Here is a 17,180-nt window from a genome sequence, read left to right as displayed (position 1 = left end):
ATCAAAAATCCCTTCGCAATTTTGCATCCTCAATGTCTTGAGATCAGACAGTCCCGGTTTGGTGTCGATCATATAAATCCCGTCGGAGGAGTACATCAAAATCTCTTGGTTGCGTTTTGCAAACGGCCCAAAATAACTGACTTCCTGTTAAGTTGAGCCCATGACATTCCTTTGATGACAAAGGGCTGGTGGCATAGTGTTTGGGCCCTATCACATTGGGAACTTGTGGTCAACATGGTCAAGACAATTTGCTGAAGTTCAAACCGAGCATCAGAACAGGGAATAAAAATGATTTAAGGGTGATTTAACATGACATGTATGTCAAATGACAGCTCGTTACGACCAAGGTATGCCGAAGAGAATCTCTGAACACACAACACGTTGAACCTTGAATCAGACAACAGGAAACTGAGGCTTAAATTCACGTCGCTGTTACGATATTGAATTCATTTGTATTTTGTATTTGTATGTGTATATATATATATATATGTGTGTATACTTGTGTGTGTGTATGTATATATATATATATATATATATATATATATATATATATATATATGTGTGTGTGTGTATACTTGTATATAATTCCGTATTTAGTGGCTTTGCAGGAAGTCAATGCCGAAAAAAAAAAAGAAAAGATTATTTATTTATTTTTTTATACAGTTATATCTTGAATTGCGGGCATAATTCGTTCCGGAAATGTGCTTGTATATCAATATCGTTGTTGCGGAACAGGCACTACCCTTGGACACAAAATAAATAAAATGTTTTACGGAAGCGCACACACGCACACATGTTCACAATGTTATAGTAAACAGTACACGCACGCACGGATGTTGACTATACGGGTGACGCACACGCACTGAAACGTACTCACAATCCCGCACGCAAGAGACAGAAGAATCATCGGCTCAGTTGTGACCACATGATGGTTGGCAGACAATGCGTATACGTACTACAGTAATTGTATATCAATAACTTCCTCAATTAACAAGTTAAAACTTCTTTTAAAATTTTGCAGAACTCTTGCAGACCAAGTTAGACACAATCTAAGCATTCCACCGTACTTTGTTTCCTCCTGGTTGTGGTTAGTAAGGGTGGTGTGTTGTGGTATTTCTGTTTCAGCTTCGGTTTTTTACTTCGGGACTGGCTAGAGGGAATTTTTGTTTACTGTTTTGGCCTTGTCACCTTTGTTGTAAATAAACACTAAGCAAATGCACTATCGGTCCCACAACCCTTTTAATTTATTTTTCACCCTTTTCTTCTTTTCTTACCTGTCACGGCCAACCTAGACCTGGGCGTAACAATCACTAAAATTGGAAAAAACGTTGCCTGGTCTGATGAGTCTCGGTTTCTGCTAAAACATTGTGATGGAAGGGTCACGTAAACAACATGAACGCGTGGATCCATCCTGCCTCGTGTCAATGGCTTAGCCTGGTGGTGGACTTGTGTTATAAGGTTGTGGGTAGCATTTAATATCCAAAAGGGCACCTTTTGATGTGATGGAACGGGAGATTCGCTTCATGGATTTACAGCCAACAAATCATGTTAATATGGACCGAAATCTCTCAGGAATGTTTCCAGCATTTTGCTGAATGTATGCCATGAAGAATTAAGGCAGTTCTGAAGGCAATAACGGGTACAACTCAGTACTCGCACAATGGCATGTGAAAGTATGCGTGTATCTATCTCAAGGTCAAGACAATACGCAACAAAGATTCAGCTAGCTGGAGGGGTAGCAACAGCAGGAACGTGAAAAGATGTGGATTTAGAGGGAGCATGTGCTTAGCACTTACTTTTGTGTAAAAGAGGAGCGCTAGATAATGAGTGAGAATGAAACTACTGGATAATGAGAGAAAAATTAAGTAAAAACAATTTTTTGTGCGTGTCTGTGTGTGGCATCATGCATGTTGTAGCTGTTAATGTTGTACGCAGGGTTTGCCTCAGCCTCAAGTTCATCAGTTTATTTTTATTTTTTTTTTCTCCACATACTTTAAATCCCCCCACCTCTTCCAAAAAAAAAAAAAAAAAACCAAAGGTTTTTTTTGTTCATTTAAGTACCTGCCGAGCTCGAGTTCCTGCTACAGTCAATTGTTGTCATAGGAACCGCTATCTAAAAGCATCATTTATTTTGGGGGTATTTGAGGTCGCCTATAAAGAGCAGTGCTACAGAAAACAGTTACTACTAGTATGTACATATCACCCTCAGGTCATTTCTTTAAATCTTTTTTTTTTTTTTTTTTTACATTTTGACCCATAACGGTGCAATCCTTTGCTGCAGAGATACCAGATGAAAAAAAAAATTCAAATAAATAAAATAAATAGCTCTGTGCTGCAAATAGAGTGCCATACTGTAGCAGTGGAGATATAATTAAAGCTGCCTTCAAAACCTTATGAGTTACTCTTCGCCTAGACAGCATGGAATAAAATGATTTTTATAATCTTCTCGTCTCTTCTCAAGTACACTAATGCTGGACTGACTGAGATTCGAAACGAATCAAATTCATGCATTCTTAATTCGTGTGTTAATACACAAGAAGAAAAAACGAACGAATGATATAGAAAATTAGCTGGGATTCATTTTTGTCGCTCTTTATTCGAACACCTGCACTGATATTCACTCGATTGCGCTCTATAAGAAAGTTGATCTTCAGCCTGTAGACCCCAGGGTGACTCCTCGCTGTGCAGCCGTGAGTAGGTGGTGACGGCGGGAAACGCAGCAGCTCGTTCCGTCACTGAGATAAATGAGCAAACGGGAGCCAAACCCGTCTCATTTAGCTGCATTGACACCGAGGCAGCGGACCAATTGCACCCACTTTGCACTTAATGATTTTTTTTTTTTTTACTTTTTTCTTTATATAACCCCACAGTGAATAATGACATCACATCCTGTCACTTTCCTGCAGACTTATAAACTGCTCACATTCAATCATTCCCTGCTTTGCTTCAGCAAATTGTTGTACGATTAAAGGTCACTAGGTATTTTTATTATCATTATTATTATTATTGTTGTTGTGGTGTTGTGTGCTGTACCTTTCTGAAATACTGTAGCTATTAGTGTCGGATGTATTACCAACACACACACACCTATATGTCAACCGGGGATTTCAAAACAAGCAATTGTTCTTTCCTGGAATTGCTTCAGTTCCTGCTCAGAGCTCCACTCAGCTCTGTGGACATTCCCCTCCCAGCGCATACACTCTCTCTCTCTCTCTCTCTCTCTCTCTCTCACACACACACACACACACACAACAACTGCAACTGCCTCTCCCGTGTCCCAGAGCTAGATTTCTCAGAATTTTGCTGGACTAATCGCGAAAATAGAAGTTGCAAACCGATACAGCAGCAGTCCAGTGGTAACAGGCTACTCCAACAGTTAACAATCTTCTCTGGCCGAAATGGGCCGGGTTATAACCCATAACAATGCTCACACTGTGAGGAGGAGAATTTGGTGTAAATGCCAGAGATGGACCAGTTAGAGACTTCTGTACTATTATTAGGAGGATACAATGGCACAGCTGTACTGGAAGCCTTGCCAAAATCACAGATCCAGCCTCCTCAGTTTCAGTCTTGAGTCTTTAGTTACTAGTGTTTGGATGTTCTGTCCCTGTTTACTTCACATTTCTTTCCAGTTGTCAAGATTTCTCTAACCTCACAAAACATTCTAGTGGGCACATCATTAGCCGAGGATCCTAGGACAAGCAGATTTAGGGTCATTAGTTTTTTTTTTTCTTCCCCTCTTCTCATCTAACAACCAAAGAAAAAATGGAAAAAATGTTTCTGGTTGGTTTGTTGCTTCATGGTGGTGCAGTGACCCCCTATTTAGATGCTGTAACCAGAACATAACTTAACTGGTTTAGGAGGGTGTTTGTTTATGGGAATTTTTGACCATTCGTCCAGAAGTGCGTTTGTCCAACAGAGAGACGCTGATGTTGGACGAGAAGGCCTGGCTCACAGTCTACACTCTAATTCATCCCAAAGGTGTTCTATCGGGTTGAGGTCAGGACTCTGTGCAGGCCAGTCGAGTTCTTCCACACCAAACTCGCTCATCAATGTCTTTATGGACCTTGTTTTGTGCACTGGTGCACAGTCAGGTTAGAACAGGAAGCGGCCGTCCCCAAACTGTTAAAATTGCATGAAATTGTCCAAAATGTCTTGGTATACTGAAGCATTAAGAATTCCTTTCCTGATCTCAACCTGATAGAACACCTTTGGGATGAAATAGAGCATACACTGCAAGCCAGGCCTTCTCGTCCAACATCAGTTGTCTGACCTCACAAATGCACATCTGGAAGAATGGTTCCACACTACTAAACCTTGTGAAAAGGCTTCCCAGAAGATTTAAAGCTGTTCTGGCTGCCGACATCATATTAAACCCCATGGATTAAGAATCTAATGTTACTTAAGTTAGTATGCATGTAAAGGCAGGCGAGCGAATACTTTTGGCAATATAGTCTATATACTCAATACTCTTTTTACTACACACAGTCGCCTCCTTAGTTAAACATACTCTATCAGTAGAAAACGGTGACATTAGCTATACTCAAATAATCTAAAAGAATCTTGTATTGGGGAATAAAGTACTGAAAGTTTGTCAAGGGCGCGAACACGGCGTAATAAATTAGAAACTTTTAAATGTGTGTCCGATAACTGGCTGCTCATCTGTTTCCCAGGAATTTCGTTGACTTCCTGGTGTTAATGATAAGCTCTCCATGTTACTACATTAAGATTAAGATTCACTTGTCTGCCATATTTATCTTACAGTACCAGTGAAATTATTTTTTCTTTCACATATCCCAGTTTCGAAGCTGGACTCACAGCACAGCACAGGACAGGGTCAGCCAGGATATACTTGAGTCTGGAGCAGATAGGGTTGCTCAAGGGCTCAAAAGTGGCAGCTTGGCGGTGCTGGAGTTCGAACCCCCTGACCTTCTGATCAGTAACCCATAGCCTTATCCGTTTAAGCCAACACTGCCCTTAACTTAAGATAAGATAAGATAAATCTTTATTAATCCTGAGGGAAATTGCAGTTCTGCAGCAGATCAAAACATATTAGAAAGCATGGCATTGGCCATTACCGTGACATCTTCAGTTAACCAATATGTTCTTAACTATATACGATTTGTTCATCTTTAATTTAAGATACCAGCAAATTGTTTGGTCTACTGACTGGTGTTCTTTCCAGGTTCAATTCCCCCCTTGCACTAATGGTCCCAGGATCCGCCGTGCCAAAATAAAACAGTTTGAGAAGATGACGAGAAAGAATTTTATTTTTTTTTGTTCTGCTTCCACATTCTAACTTATGTGGTTAGGATGTTTAATGAGAATATTTCCATATGATCATTTAAACATTTTATGAAGTCTACCCTTGTAACTTTTTATTCCCTGTAGGTGATCTACAACTCCTTTGGAGGCACACCAAAAGGGCTACACTTCAACAACCTCATCGTCGGCCTGGTGCTGTTGACGAGAGGACGTGACGAGGAAAAAGCCAAATGTAAATCTACAACTTTACATCTGTACATATTGGTAGCCCAAATTTATCTTTCTTAGCAACTTGTTTTTTTGCTTTATGTGAACCATTTATTTATTTATTTATTTATTTTTTGGTCAGATTAAGCCAAAAGCGTACGCGTGTTTATCTGTTTTGCCCAGAACTATGTATTGAATTGCACTCAGGTCCCAGTGGGTGTGTGCTACAGAGGCTTTTAAAAATAGCAGCCTGTCTGAAGTCAGCATATTCACATGTCTACTGTAAACTTCCCATCTTGTTATTATAAGCCTGAGCAGGTTGTTTTGTGTCATAAGGAACCACAGATATCTGAAGTCAGGCATTTAAGTGTGTTGTGGCATTCCTCTGCAAGTCTAATGTCCCCTGCTGTGGTTGTGTCCCCGCAGCTCTACGTCACACCATGACAGCTGTGATTGATGCGCACCCTGTCTGTGCAACTTTGATAAGAATTGTGTGTGTGTGTGTGTGTGTGTATGTGCTGTGTGAGATTACCTAGTCACCTCTGGATCCTCCATCTGTCCTCAGATATCTTCAGCCTGTTCGCCAGCGACTCGGGCAGCTACGTGGTCCGAGAGGAAGTAGAGAGCAGGCTACGTGCTGTGGACGGGGAAGTCCCACCCTCGCTAAGGAAGTGCTTCTTAGAGGTCAGAGCATTTCAGGTTGCATTACAGTCTCCCGCTGATGCACTAGCCAACCTCCATGATTGATTTCTCACAGGCAAGGTCTTAACTCTTTAGTGCATGTCAATATCACCTCATCAAATTGTCAGTCGGGCTCAGGGACTGCAGCGACTCCTGCTTTCCCAATCAGCGCCTGCCTGGAAATCAGCCAGAGGTTGACAAGCTAGAAGTGGAATAAGCATACAAGCTCAAAAAAATTGAGATGTCTTGAGAGACAACAAAGGACAAATTAAAGAATTTGTTGGTGTTAAAAAATGTCTCACCTACTGTAGATAAAACAGTTAATTTTCAGATAGGATCATATAGAACCATTTTTCATAATATTCTAATCCATGCTTTGTTTGTTATTTCTATCAGATAAAAAGAAATAGATTTGCTTAATATGCCCTTTTACGTAGTGTCCGTAACTTTCATATATCCTTTTAGTGATAATAATTGTCATTGAGATGAAACTCAGCCTATTTAGATTTCACATGAAAAAACATAAACCTGAAAACGTGTATTATTTTAAAATGCAAAATTGTTGGGCGCAGTGGTAAGGTGCTCGCTCTATTATCCGGAGAGGCAAGGTCGATTCCCGGGTGATGCTTTAACCTCTCATAGCCGGAGCTCTCTCAAAGGGGAGGGATGAGAGGTATTTCATTCTCCCACATTAATCACGGCTCTACAGTCAATCAGGGGCGTCTGTGAGCTCACGCAAGCAGAAGGAGCGGATAGCACTGTCCTCCGAGTGTGTTACGCCTCCCCCAACGGTGTGTGAGCAAGCAATCTGAAAAGATGCGGTCGAATGGCGTCATGTGGTTCGGAGGAAACACGTGATAGTCTTCTGCCCTCCGACTGAGTAATAGTAGTAGCCTTAATGTAGGAGCCCCCTAGTGACGGGGAGGAATTGGAAACGACTAAATTAGGGAGAAAATTGGGCAAAATAGAAAAAAAAAGTGCTAAATTTTTAAGATATTGCAACATGAATTTGTTTTTCATAAATTTTTACCAAGCACCAATTTAAGCAAAACTTTTTACAGGTCATATGCTTCTTAAAGCTGGTACTGATTTTATATCAATACTCACAAGAAAATATGTATAATTTGCATTTTAAATGATTAGTGTTTGAAGTGAGACAGTGTAACACTGAAAAATGGCTATTTTTCTGGCACATATAAAATCATCTCTTCAAAACGGTTGTTAGGAAATGCAAGATCAGTCACTTCCATGTTGCATAAACTTCAGAAGTAGCTTTTTTGGCACACAAATTTTTTGCAACATAAAAAAAAAAATGGCACCAATACTGTGTTTTGGCCATTTCTTGCTTTGAGAATACTGAGGGAAGTTGACTTGCTTAGAAATATAAGACAAATATTTTATGGTTTTTTTTATAATATTTTTTTTATAATTGGAGCTAATTGTATATAATAGATCTGTGTACCTTTCCAGTATTAAGAAGCTTGTCTCCTCTGTTAAAAGCCTTTAAGGAGTAACGCCCAACTGAGAAAGTGCTGGTGTTTACTCGGTTTATCATTTGGTGTTATTCGGTTTATCATTTTGCTATTCTGACCAGTGTTTAACTTTTATTTTAAAACTGAACATGTCAAATTTTTTACTTTTAGCTACTAAGGTTTAAGGTTAGGATTATTTTTAGGCATTGATATATAGGTAATTAGCTGGATTGAGTCTTATGTCAGTGGAAAGTTTTTACAAGGGGAGTCCGTGCAGAATTTGTTATTAGTCATTACCGCATCAGGCTCGCTGTCATTAAATGTGTGCCTTGACCACAGTTTTCAATCCTGTTTACTGATGTCTTTCTCATAGATCGAAATATAGATACCGCTTTTTATTCACCGTTTCTCCTGAGACACCAGCACATTTTCTCCTGCTGCCTGTGCATCTGTAATGAACTGTATTTCAAAGTCATAGATCTTTTTCTTTGGTCAATTTGATTCATTATTGAGGTCGACTGCACATGCTCTGCATATTTCATACATGCTAGAGAGCGTGGTAAGATGTTAAGGGCTTTTAAAATTTTGCTGCATTCATTGTTTCTCCACTATTCGTAAGGAATAAAGTACTTAACCGAGTTACTTACTCTTGTAAGTATTTATATTTATTTCCTGGGCAGAATGATTGTACAGCATGCATCTTTGGTTGAAGAAAACACTCAAAAATTTGGTGCACAAATGTTAATCTGTTTTAGGTTTTTTGTACTTAATTCACTCACTTTATTTGAGTTTTTTATTTAAGGGACTATTTAAATGCCAAAATGCTCTCCAGGATGGACTACAGCTTTTCTGTGACAAAAGTTTTAACAGTAGACATTGGATTGACCAACACAGTAGTACAATGAAATTGACCAACACGGTACAAAAGAATTGACCGAAAGAGATTGAGAAAGAGATTTACACAAGTCAGGGACATTGCTTAATAGCTGCAGAGACCAATTTCAGTTCAAACAACTGTACGTAATAACATTATTAGGAGGGGCCATCACTTTGCCAATGTCTGAAAGAAGTCCAACCTCTCACCCTCAGCTGACAGGAAATTGGACTGCATACTCAGGAACAACCCAAAAACCACCCAAGCCCAGGTCTACCATAGAGTCATAGTCTACAGTCAAGCGAGTCTCACGTCACCATGGAGAGAAATGCTCATGTCTCAGAAAGATGTCTCTGCTCCAAAATCCACACCTTCAAACTGGGCAAATATTTAACTAGTTTCCTGCTAGAAGCTTGCTGATGACTAACAAAATCGTCTTCTGAAGGTGATACTTGCTTGGGGACATTCAACCAAGTACAGCAAGTCCCCAAAATACAAACGAGTACCATTCCGAGCACTCGCTTATAAGCCTAAATTTGTTTGTAAGTCTAACAAACATTGTCTAGATACGAGGATACTAACACAATTGGCTATACGCAGTAAACAACTAACATGTTCCATGGTCTTGTCCATGCTCTTTAGAATCGTGCCAATGGTTAAACGATTCGTGTTAAAAGAATGTTTATTGTCTGCCATTTTTTACCTCACTCCATTCTCTCAAATATGTCCCCATCATTATTGCTTGGTGCTTCCTAGTGGTCTGAGCATTGGTCACTGAGCAGATTGGTCGTAACTCGAATGTTTGTATGTAGGGGACTTGCTGTATTGGGTGTCCTGTATGTATATTTTTAACCTTGCATGTATAATCCGTGTATCAGCTGATTTAAGATAATTCTAATTTATTTTAAACTTGTACACCAAATCTGCAGGGTTTTCTTTAAGTAAAGATTTATGATACAGTATGTTGAACAGTCTTTCTGTTTCAGAAATAAGTACCAGTTTAAAAATGTATTGAGTAATACCAAAATTTCATTGAGACAACAAATTGTCCTCCCTTGTGGCACGGAACTGCTTCATTTCTGTTACAAAGTGCTGATATTGCAGACTCCTTGCAAAGAAACATTTAGTCCATAACAACCGTTATCCATTATACATTTTATTATTAAATAACAACAACACTGTTTAAAATTGGTTTACTGATAGTCCTATATTATGTAGTGCTTCTGCCACACAAGTAAGTCTCTGTGAATAAGCTGTTCCTATAAAAACAATAACATGTTAGATCCAGCACTTCGGCATCAGCTTGTTTTTATATATATATATATTATATTACAAAAATCAAAACCAGATTCCATAATTCAACAGTGCTGTGATTTAAGTATATATAATCTACAAACAATAAAAGGTTTCCAACACATCTTAACATCTCGACTAATATTTATATGCAAATATTTATTTTCATTAAAGTAAATATTAACCTCAGTTAGATGAGTCTCTCATAACCTTCAGTGGTGACCAATATTTTTATTTGACTTTATATTCGCACCAGCAGAAGTATTTTATCGTGTTTTTTAAGAATCCTGCCTGCACTGACACATTGACAGATTCTGTCTTCCTGTGTTTCTCTGGCAGGGTGAAAAGGTGAATTATGAAAAGTTTAAGAACTGGCTTCTTCAAAACAAAGAGGCCTTCACCTTCTCTCGCTGGCTGCTCTCCGGAGGAGTGTGCGTCACCCTGACTGACGACAGCGACACACCCACCTTCTACCAGACACTGGCTGGAGTCACACACTGTAAGTGGCACTGGCCAGTACAGAGAAGAGCATGCAGTCTCCCTGCTGTATTAACCAACGGCTTAAAGCTCCTTTTGACCGGCCGTGCACAAGCATACATAGGAGAAAATGGCTTCAGTGCTTCTATGTGTACATGTGTATCGTGCATACGGTTGCATACGGTAGATCCGTCTTGACAACAATCACTCTGATTGGACCGTGAAGTTTAGTACGATTTGGTTTATCAATGAGCCTCTTTGTTTTGTTTTGTTTTTTGAACTGGTGAGGTGTTAGTAGTCCAGCCTCTTCCTGTCAGTCACACAAGGGGATGGGATCTCTGTGTGCCATGCCAGTTTAGTGTTCTTTGTAAGCTGATATCAAGGGCTACTTCAGGAAGGTCAGAAAGTCGGGAGATTGATAAGGAAGGGGGGAAAAAAAGCCTTTTCTGAAACTAAAACGTTGAAATATTTAAAAAATGCCAGTTGACTGCATTGCTAAACACTTATCTAACAAATTGTAAAGAATTAGACTTTTTATATAACCGAGTAGCTTTTTACAAGTTTCAGATATATTTTAAATTGATCATATTTCTCAAATTTCTTGAATAAGTCCAGTGGTATTGCATTTTATTTAGGTAGTTGCCCTTAATTTGCATTCATAGTGTGCTAACTTAATAAGCTTCTCTTGCCACGTAGCTGAACATACTTATGTTTTTCCTAAAATGGCTTTTTTGCCGATCACTTAAAAAAAACAATGCTGTCATTCTACATCATCATCTTTAAATGTAGTGATGGAGAAGACCATAACCTTTTTAAAACCAATTAGTTTGAACAAGCAACAAAACGTAGGCTTTCACCTGTTATTGTTACTGCGCTGCCCGTCTTGTTTGATAGACGGCGCGAGTGTTCCAGGAGCACCTTTGACAAAGCATCAACCAGGCGGCGTTATTCCCTAACACACATCAGAGACTCTCACTTGTGCTGGCAGAGAGGCGCCTGAGTGTGATAATAACAAGTGACAGGCTCCACTTCCCACTTGCTGAACACGTTCCCAGTCCAGTTAAGAGGAGGGGTCATTACTCCACAGCACTGCAGCTGTCACCACCACCACCACCCAGCTATTACCCAATGCCCTGATGCTCAGGGGGAAAACAACTGCATTCGATCATCTCTCATCCTCTTTCAAACCACTTTCCTCTCAACCAGCCCTGCAGCCCAGACTGCACCAGGTTCTAACCCTTGTTTGGCCTGTTTGGTATGTCTTTCATGGAACCACCAGCAAAATAGCAATAATGAATAAACAGCTGTAACTTAAACCTGGAGGGTGTACCCCAAGTGTACCCCGTAGGATGGGCTTTAGATTCCCGGTGACCCTGTAAAGGAAAAATGGTATAGAGAATGAACTAGAAAGTGAGTGAGTAGTGTAAAACTAAAATCCAAGGTACTTTATCCCTACCTTTGCTATCTATGTCTTCATTGACTTAGGGTTTTATAAGCCTGTTTTTTTGCCCAGTCACAGGGGCACTATCATGCTGAATCGGGTTTGTGCTAGACTTGAGCTAGATCTAATGAAGAGAAATTGTAATGCTAGACATCCTGTTTAACTATGTGTTTCCATCATTGGAGCAAAAGGTTTTGTGAAGACCCTCATATACAGGAAGTTAAGTCTTTATTTGTCACATATACAGTACTGTGCAAAAGTCTTAGGCACCATATTATATGCTGTACCAATTTTATTATATATATTTATCATGTCTGCATAATTATGTACAAAATCATTCAGTATTTCTTAAAAATTCATAAATAAATAACATTATAGGAGAATATATGCATGGTTGTAAAGAAAAAAAAAATAGTACAAGACAGATTAGTTTTCAGATGGAAACAAAAAACCTAATGTACGCTCCTGGGATTTGCATAAAAATAGAAAGAAGTGAGTGTCACAAAGTTACCAGAAGAACTCATATACTTCAGCGAGCTCAGTAAAACCTAACAAATACATTTTTTCTTATAAAACTGCATAAATCTGTGTCTAAAACTTCTAATTTTTGGAGTTTTCACTCCAAATATTGACAGTTTTTTTTAATTACTCTTTAATTCTCTTTATAGAAGTGTTTTCAAAAGCATCCTTTTCTTCTGCCATATTTTTGTATGTGCCCAAGACTTTTGCACAGTACTATAAGTAAAATAGTTGTTAGGTTTAACTGAACTTGCTGGAGAATATAAGTTCTTCTGGTAACTTTGTCACACTTTTTGTTTTCATCTGAAAACTGGTCTGTCTTGTACTATATATATTTTTTAAACTTAATTTTATATGGAAATACTGAATAAACCCCCGGAGCAGATAGGGTTAGGGGCCTTGCTTAAGGGCCCCAACAATAGCAACCTGGTCGAGCTGGGGCTCAAACTGCCAACCTTCCGATCTGTAGCTCATAGGGCTTATAGGGCTTAGTGCCTTAGCTCAGGTGCCTTAGCCCTATGAGCTACCACCGCCCCAGTTGTTGTGATGGTTCAGTTGCTCAGTGACAGTTTTTCTCCTACCACAAAAAGGCCCAGGTTCAAATCCCAGCCAATGCCTGAACCCTAGCCACTGGTGCAGTGGATCCCAATCTCGGATAAAATGAGAGGGTTACATCAGGAATGCCCCCAGATGACCCCTTGACGGGGGCAGGCGAAAGACCAACAGCAAGTGTAACTTCAAAAAAAGTTCACTGTTTAACTCTGCTTAGAGCGAACTGATTCCGAACCTAAATGATGTTAAAAGTTTCTTTTTTTCTTCTTAAATGTCTTATACTTTATCCCCACGATTTTTCTTCCTTCATACAACACCCATAATAATAATAAAACTCATAATCGATACCGTTTGTCAGATCAGCGAGCTCTAAATAAGTGTTAACATTAATTGTGGATTATTTGAAGTATCCACTGACCTGTAAATTAAGCCTCTTGATTTAGGATGCTCGCTGCTGATCTTTTAACAAGTACGGCGCAGAAAAAAAAAATGTAAATCAGATCATTGATTAGCATCTTAAATTTGTAGTGTATTAATCAGGTGTGCAGATTTAAAACGGTATAGATTGTTTTGTCTGGAAAGAAAATCGTTATTCGGTGATTATTCCGGCAGACCAGTTCGATCAATAAACCGCACTTTAAGACATGATTGGATTCTCAGCCGTAGCGATGCCTGAATGTTGAATGCTAAAAGTCATCGTTTGTGTGTGTGTGATTGGGGGGTGGGTGCACAGCTGTCGTCTTCCTGCAAAAAAAAAAAATCCCTTAATTTATTTCTTGACTTATTTTTTTGTTGTAAATATGAAGTGAGATGTACAGTAGAAACACTTGCTTATTATTCCTATATATATATATATTCTGGGACCAACCTGCAAAGATCCAAAACCACTCTCAGAGCAAAACTCTAATCTTCCTTCTGCGCTTATCCTCTTAACAAAGCAAGGTGTGTGTGTGTTTAGCATGAAGCCACCGTGATCTCAACGTGTACAGTATATCTGCACACACCGGTTGTCAGCTGGCCTGGATGGGGACGGGGCAGGGACACACTGCAATCCAGACAAAAAAAACTTGTAGAGCGATTTGTTTTAAATCCCAGTGTGAAGGCGGCGTCCTGTACCTGAGCCGTGGCATGTGCCGTGGTGGAACATGTTATGGTTCCTCTGTTGCCATTCTGACAGAGTTGCCCCTCTAGGTGGGTATTGCCTCTGGATTTCTGATGATCATACAGCATTCACTATTTTTATATGTAGTTTACTTCTGCAACTACAGACTTTAGAATACTAAGAGAAATCTTGATAGCCACCTGTATGCTTAGTTATTTAATTAATATTGTGATTTGATTAATTACTCATCATTTGCGCGTGTTGTTTCTCATACAGAGAGCATCTGTCCTGATGTTGTTGTTGTTGAGCGATAACTGTTTTGTTTCGAATGCTGCTCAGAACCATCCCTGTTATTTGTGCTCAGAGTTACAGAAGGTTTGGACATGTAGCAGAACTGATTGGGGGGTGGGGTGGGGGGGGACGGGGGGTTAGGCATTAGCAGTGGTAAATGGATATGACCTGAAGGCTGGAGAATGAAATTGCGTGTCTCTTTTCTCCAATACATGACGGTCTTGACAGCCATCCCTAGCTGATAACATAGCTGCACGAAATAACCCACACTCCTTGTTGTGTGTGGGGGGGGGGGAGAAGCAGGCTGCTCGAGCGGCTCTGTGCTGATCCATACCGCGTGTAATGGGTTTTATAGATTAACAGTCACTCCACAATGGAGCTGCCATGCATAATGCTCAACCAGGTGCTCATTTCCACTAGATCCAGTTTACTTTTGAATTAACCATTGTATCTTTGACTAACTTAAAAAAAATAATAATAATAATTTTAATCATCACAAACTGTATGGCTATGGTAGCCGCGTCGCCTGTTGTTAAACTAGCGCTGGTGCTTTTGTTAAAATGGCCATATGCATATGAATCTCTCTTTCTTGAGGAACGTAATTCTAACTTGGTTCTTTGTTAGACATGCCTGGAAATATCTCGTAATAACCTCATGTGTGATTGATTGTATGTCATGTGGTTGCACTGTGGCTTGCTGTTTCAGCCTGTGCTCTCGTGCTCTCTATCTCTTTCTGTCCTAGCGTCTAAAAGGTAAGGAGGTTCTGTCTCTAGCCATGTCTGATTATCCCTACCACTGTTTATTTTCTATTCTGGCTGTAGCTTTAATTAGAAGCGTGCGCTCAGGAAATTAAGCGCAGAGAGAAATTTGAATAAAACATGGTGTTGGCAGACAAACCAACCATAATTCATTTCAACTATCTGCCTTATTTATGTATGGCTCCGCCTTTAAAGAGGACCGAGGGCATGGATGGGACAATCCTATTATCCTAAGCCTAAGATTATTTTGATCAAAGGAGAAGCGTCATCCTAGGGATACTTATCCTGCCTCAGTGCTCGGTCATTATGGCCCAGTAATTTACCTGGTAAGGAACTCGGCAGGTCTTATGTAATGTCCCCTTAAAGCCCCTGCCACCTTATTATTGATTGTGTTTATTATTTTTTAAATAAGTTTTTTTTTTTTTAAGCTTAGCAGTAATGAAGCTTGCACAACATTTGTCTGCTTGTAATGAGTGCTATGGTGCATGATTTGTACGCGTTTAGTTTGCTTTTGTAGCTAAGGATATATTTATCTTGAGTGGATTTTTGATGCCCTTAGATAAAGAATTTAACATTTAAAATTGTATGATTTTTTTTATCTGTATGAAAATGTTATTTGATATTATATACAAAAGTCTTAAGCACATGCAAATAACTGCTGTAGAGCAAGCATGTCTTTAAAAAAAAGGTTCTACATTCAAAAATACCTATGAAAAGCAGTAAACAATTAATATTAATAAAACAAAGTCAATACCTTGTGTGTCAACCTTTGTCTCAGCTTGTTACAGTTTGTTCAGTTTATAAAGAAATTAGCTGTTTAATTTTACTGAACATCCTGCAGAACCAGACCCAATGTTTGTCACATTTTAAACTTTTTTCATACATGTAAAACCCAGAATTTTAATATTATTACTCTTAGGGCCCAAGCATTACGGCATCATAGTGTGTGAGGGCTCTCTTGTTCTTCTAAGGATTTTTTTCCCCACCATTCGGAGCTTTTTGGGTGTCGTAACATGCTTAAAAAGTCATGAAAATCGGTGGACAGGTTGGAATCTGCGGCCATTAGGATGCCTGAGGGTCCCACACCCGGGGCGCTCACATGAGACACGAGATCACACTTGCACATATGAACACACAACCCAGTATACATTGAGATCTAATTGAGATGAACAGTTTTCACATTGCATGTCACGGGCTTTACTTAACTGGAAGAATGTTATTTTGGGTAATTTGCAAAATGTACCCAATGGATTTTGATCTACTCTTCCTGGGGAATTTATTCGATGGCAGCAAAACTGGCTCTATGTGATGTCAATACATTGAGGATGCAAAATTGCTAAGGGGTTTTTGATATCTTAAACAGATCAGCTGTGACGATGCCTTAAACGTTTGCCAAAAAGTGTTTAATAACTTAACTTATCACATTGAGTGACATCATATATATATTTTGAGTCATGATATTGTGTGATGCTTTTTCTTTTTTTTTTTGCATCATCTGGGGCTTTTTTGAGGTCTATACATGAAATTCCCTCTTTAAAAAGTCATAATGGTATTGATATTGGCACCTGGGCGGTAATGGTGCAGGGTGCTTGGGCCTGCTTATCATTATTTGCAACTATACTGATTATTATTTTCTATCTTTTACATAATATGCTCCTTTCTTTTATGTTCTACAAATATTTTCCTCTGAGACAAAACTTTTTTTGCTGGAATATTAATGTTTGGAATTTATAAAAAAAAAATTCCGGACTGTCATAACAAACATGTATAACAAAGTTTACACAGTGCTATATGTTAAAGTGTCCTTATTGCAGTATATATCCTACTTACAAGGCTAAATCTGCACTAAAATAAGTTTACCACAACATCTAATGAAATCCTTACACAATGCTTGCGGATCTGATCTTTTGCAGTAGAAGAATCGGACATTATCGATTTGGAAAAGCGCTACTGGCTCCTGAAAGCTCAGTCAAGAACTGGACGCTTCGACTTAGAAACCTTTGTTCCTCTGGTGTCACCGCCTATTCATGCATCGCTAAGTGAAGGTAATGTAATATTTATAAATGCTGGTGTTAAGTTGACGATATTGGATTGTTACCCAGACACGTCGGGCATCCGATTTACACCCAGACACGCTCACCTTACCCTTCGACTCCTGTTCATTAAAGCGCTCTCTATTTCGAGAAATTTCATGCTCCGATAACAATGATGGCTTTAGAAGATGGGATTTCCATTTGCATATAGATCA

At 39.2% G+C, this 17,180-nt stretch overlaps 1 protein-coding gene across 2 annotated transcripts in view; it reads left to right on the top strand.

Moving 5' to 3' along the window:
• The window catches only part of usp32 (ubiquitin specific peptidase 32), a 55,051-nt gene that overhangs the window by 13,556 nt on the left and 24,315 nt on the right, over positions 1 to 17,180 (top strand). For both annotated transcript variants that reach the window (XM_053507254.1, XM_053507253.1), the window contains exons 3-6: positions 5,392 to 5,497; positions 6,038 to 6,156; positions 10,132 to 10,291; positions 16,846 to 16,977. In XM_053507254.1, the coding sequence (XP_053363229.1) occupies positions 5,392 to 5,497; positions 6,038 to 6,156; positions 10,132 to 10,291; positions 16,846 to 16,977 (517 nt within the window). The remainder of the gene's footprint in view (positions 1 to 5,391; positions 5,498 to 6,037; positions 6,157 to 10,131; positions 10,292 to 16,845; positions 16,978 to 17,180) is intronic.

The sequence above is a fragment of the Clarias gariepinus genome, chromosome 11, assembly GCF_024256425.1.
Source record: "Clarias gariepinus isolate MV-2021 ecotype Netherlands chromosome 11, CGAR_prim_01v2, whole genome shotgun sequence".
Taxonomy (NCBI): Eukaryota; Metazoa; Chordata; class Actinopteri; order Siluriformes; family Clariidae; genus Clarias; species Clarias gariepinus.
Note: the sequence above shows the minus strand (reverse complement) of the source record. Positions and strands in the feature narration are given on the sequence as shown.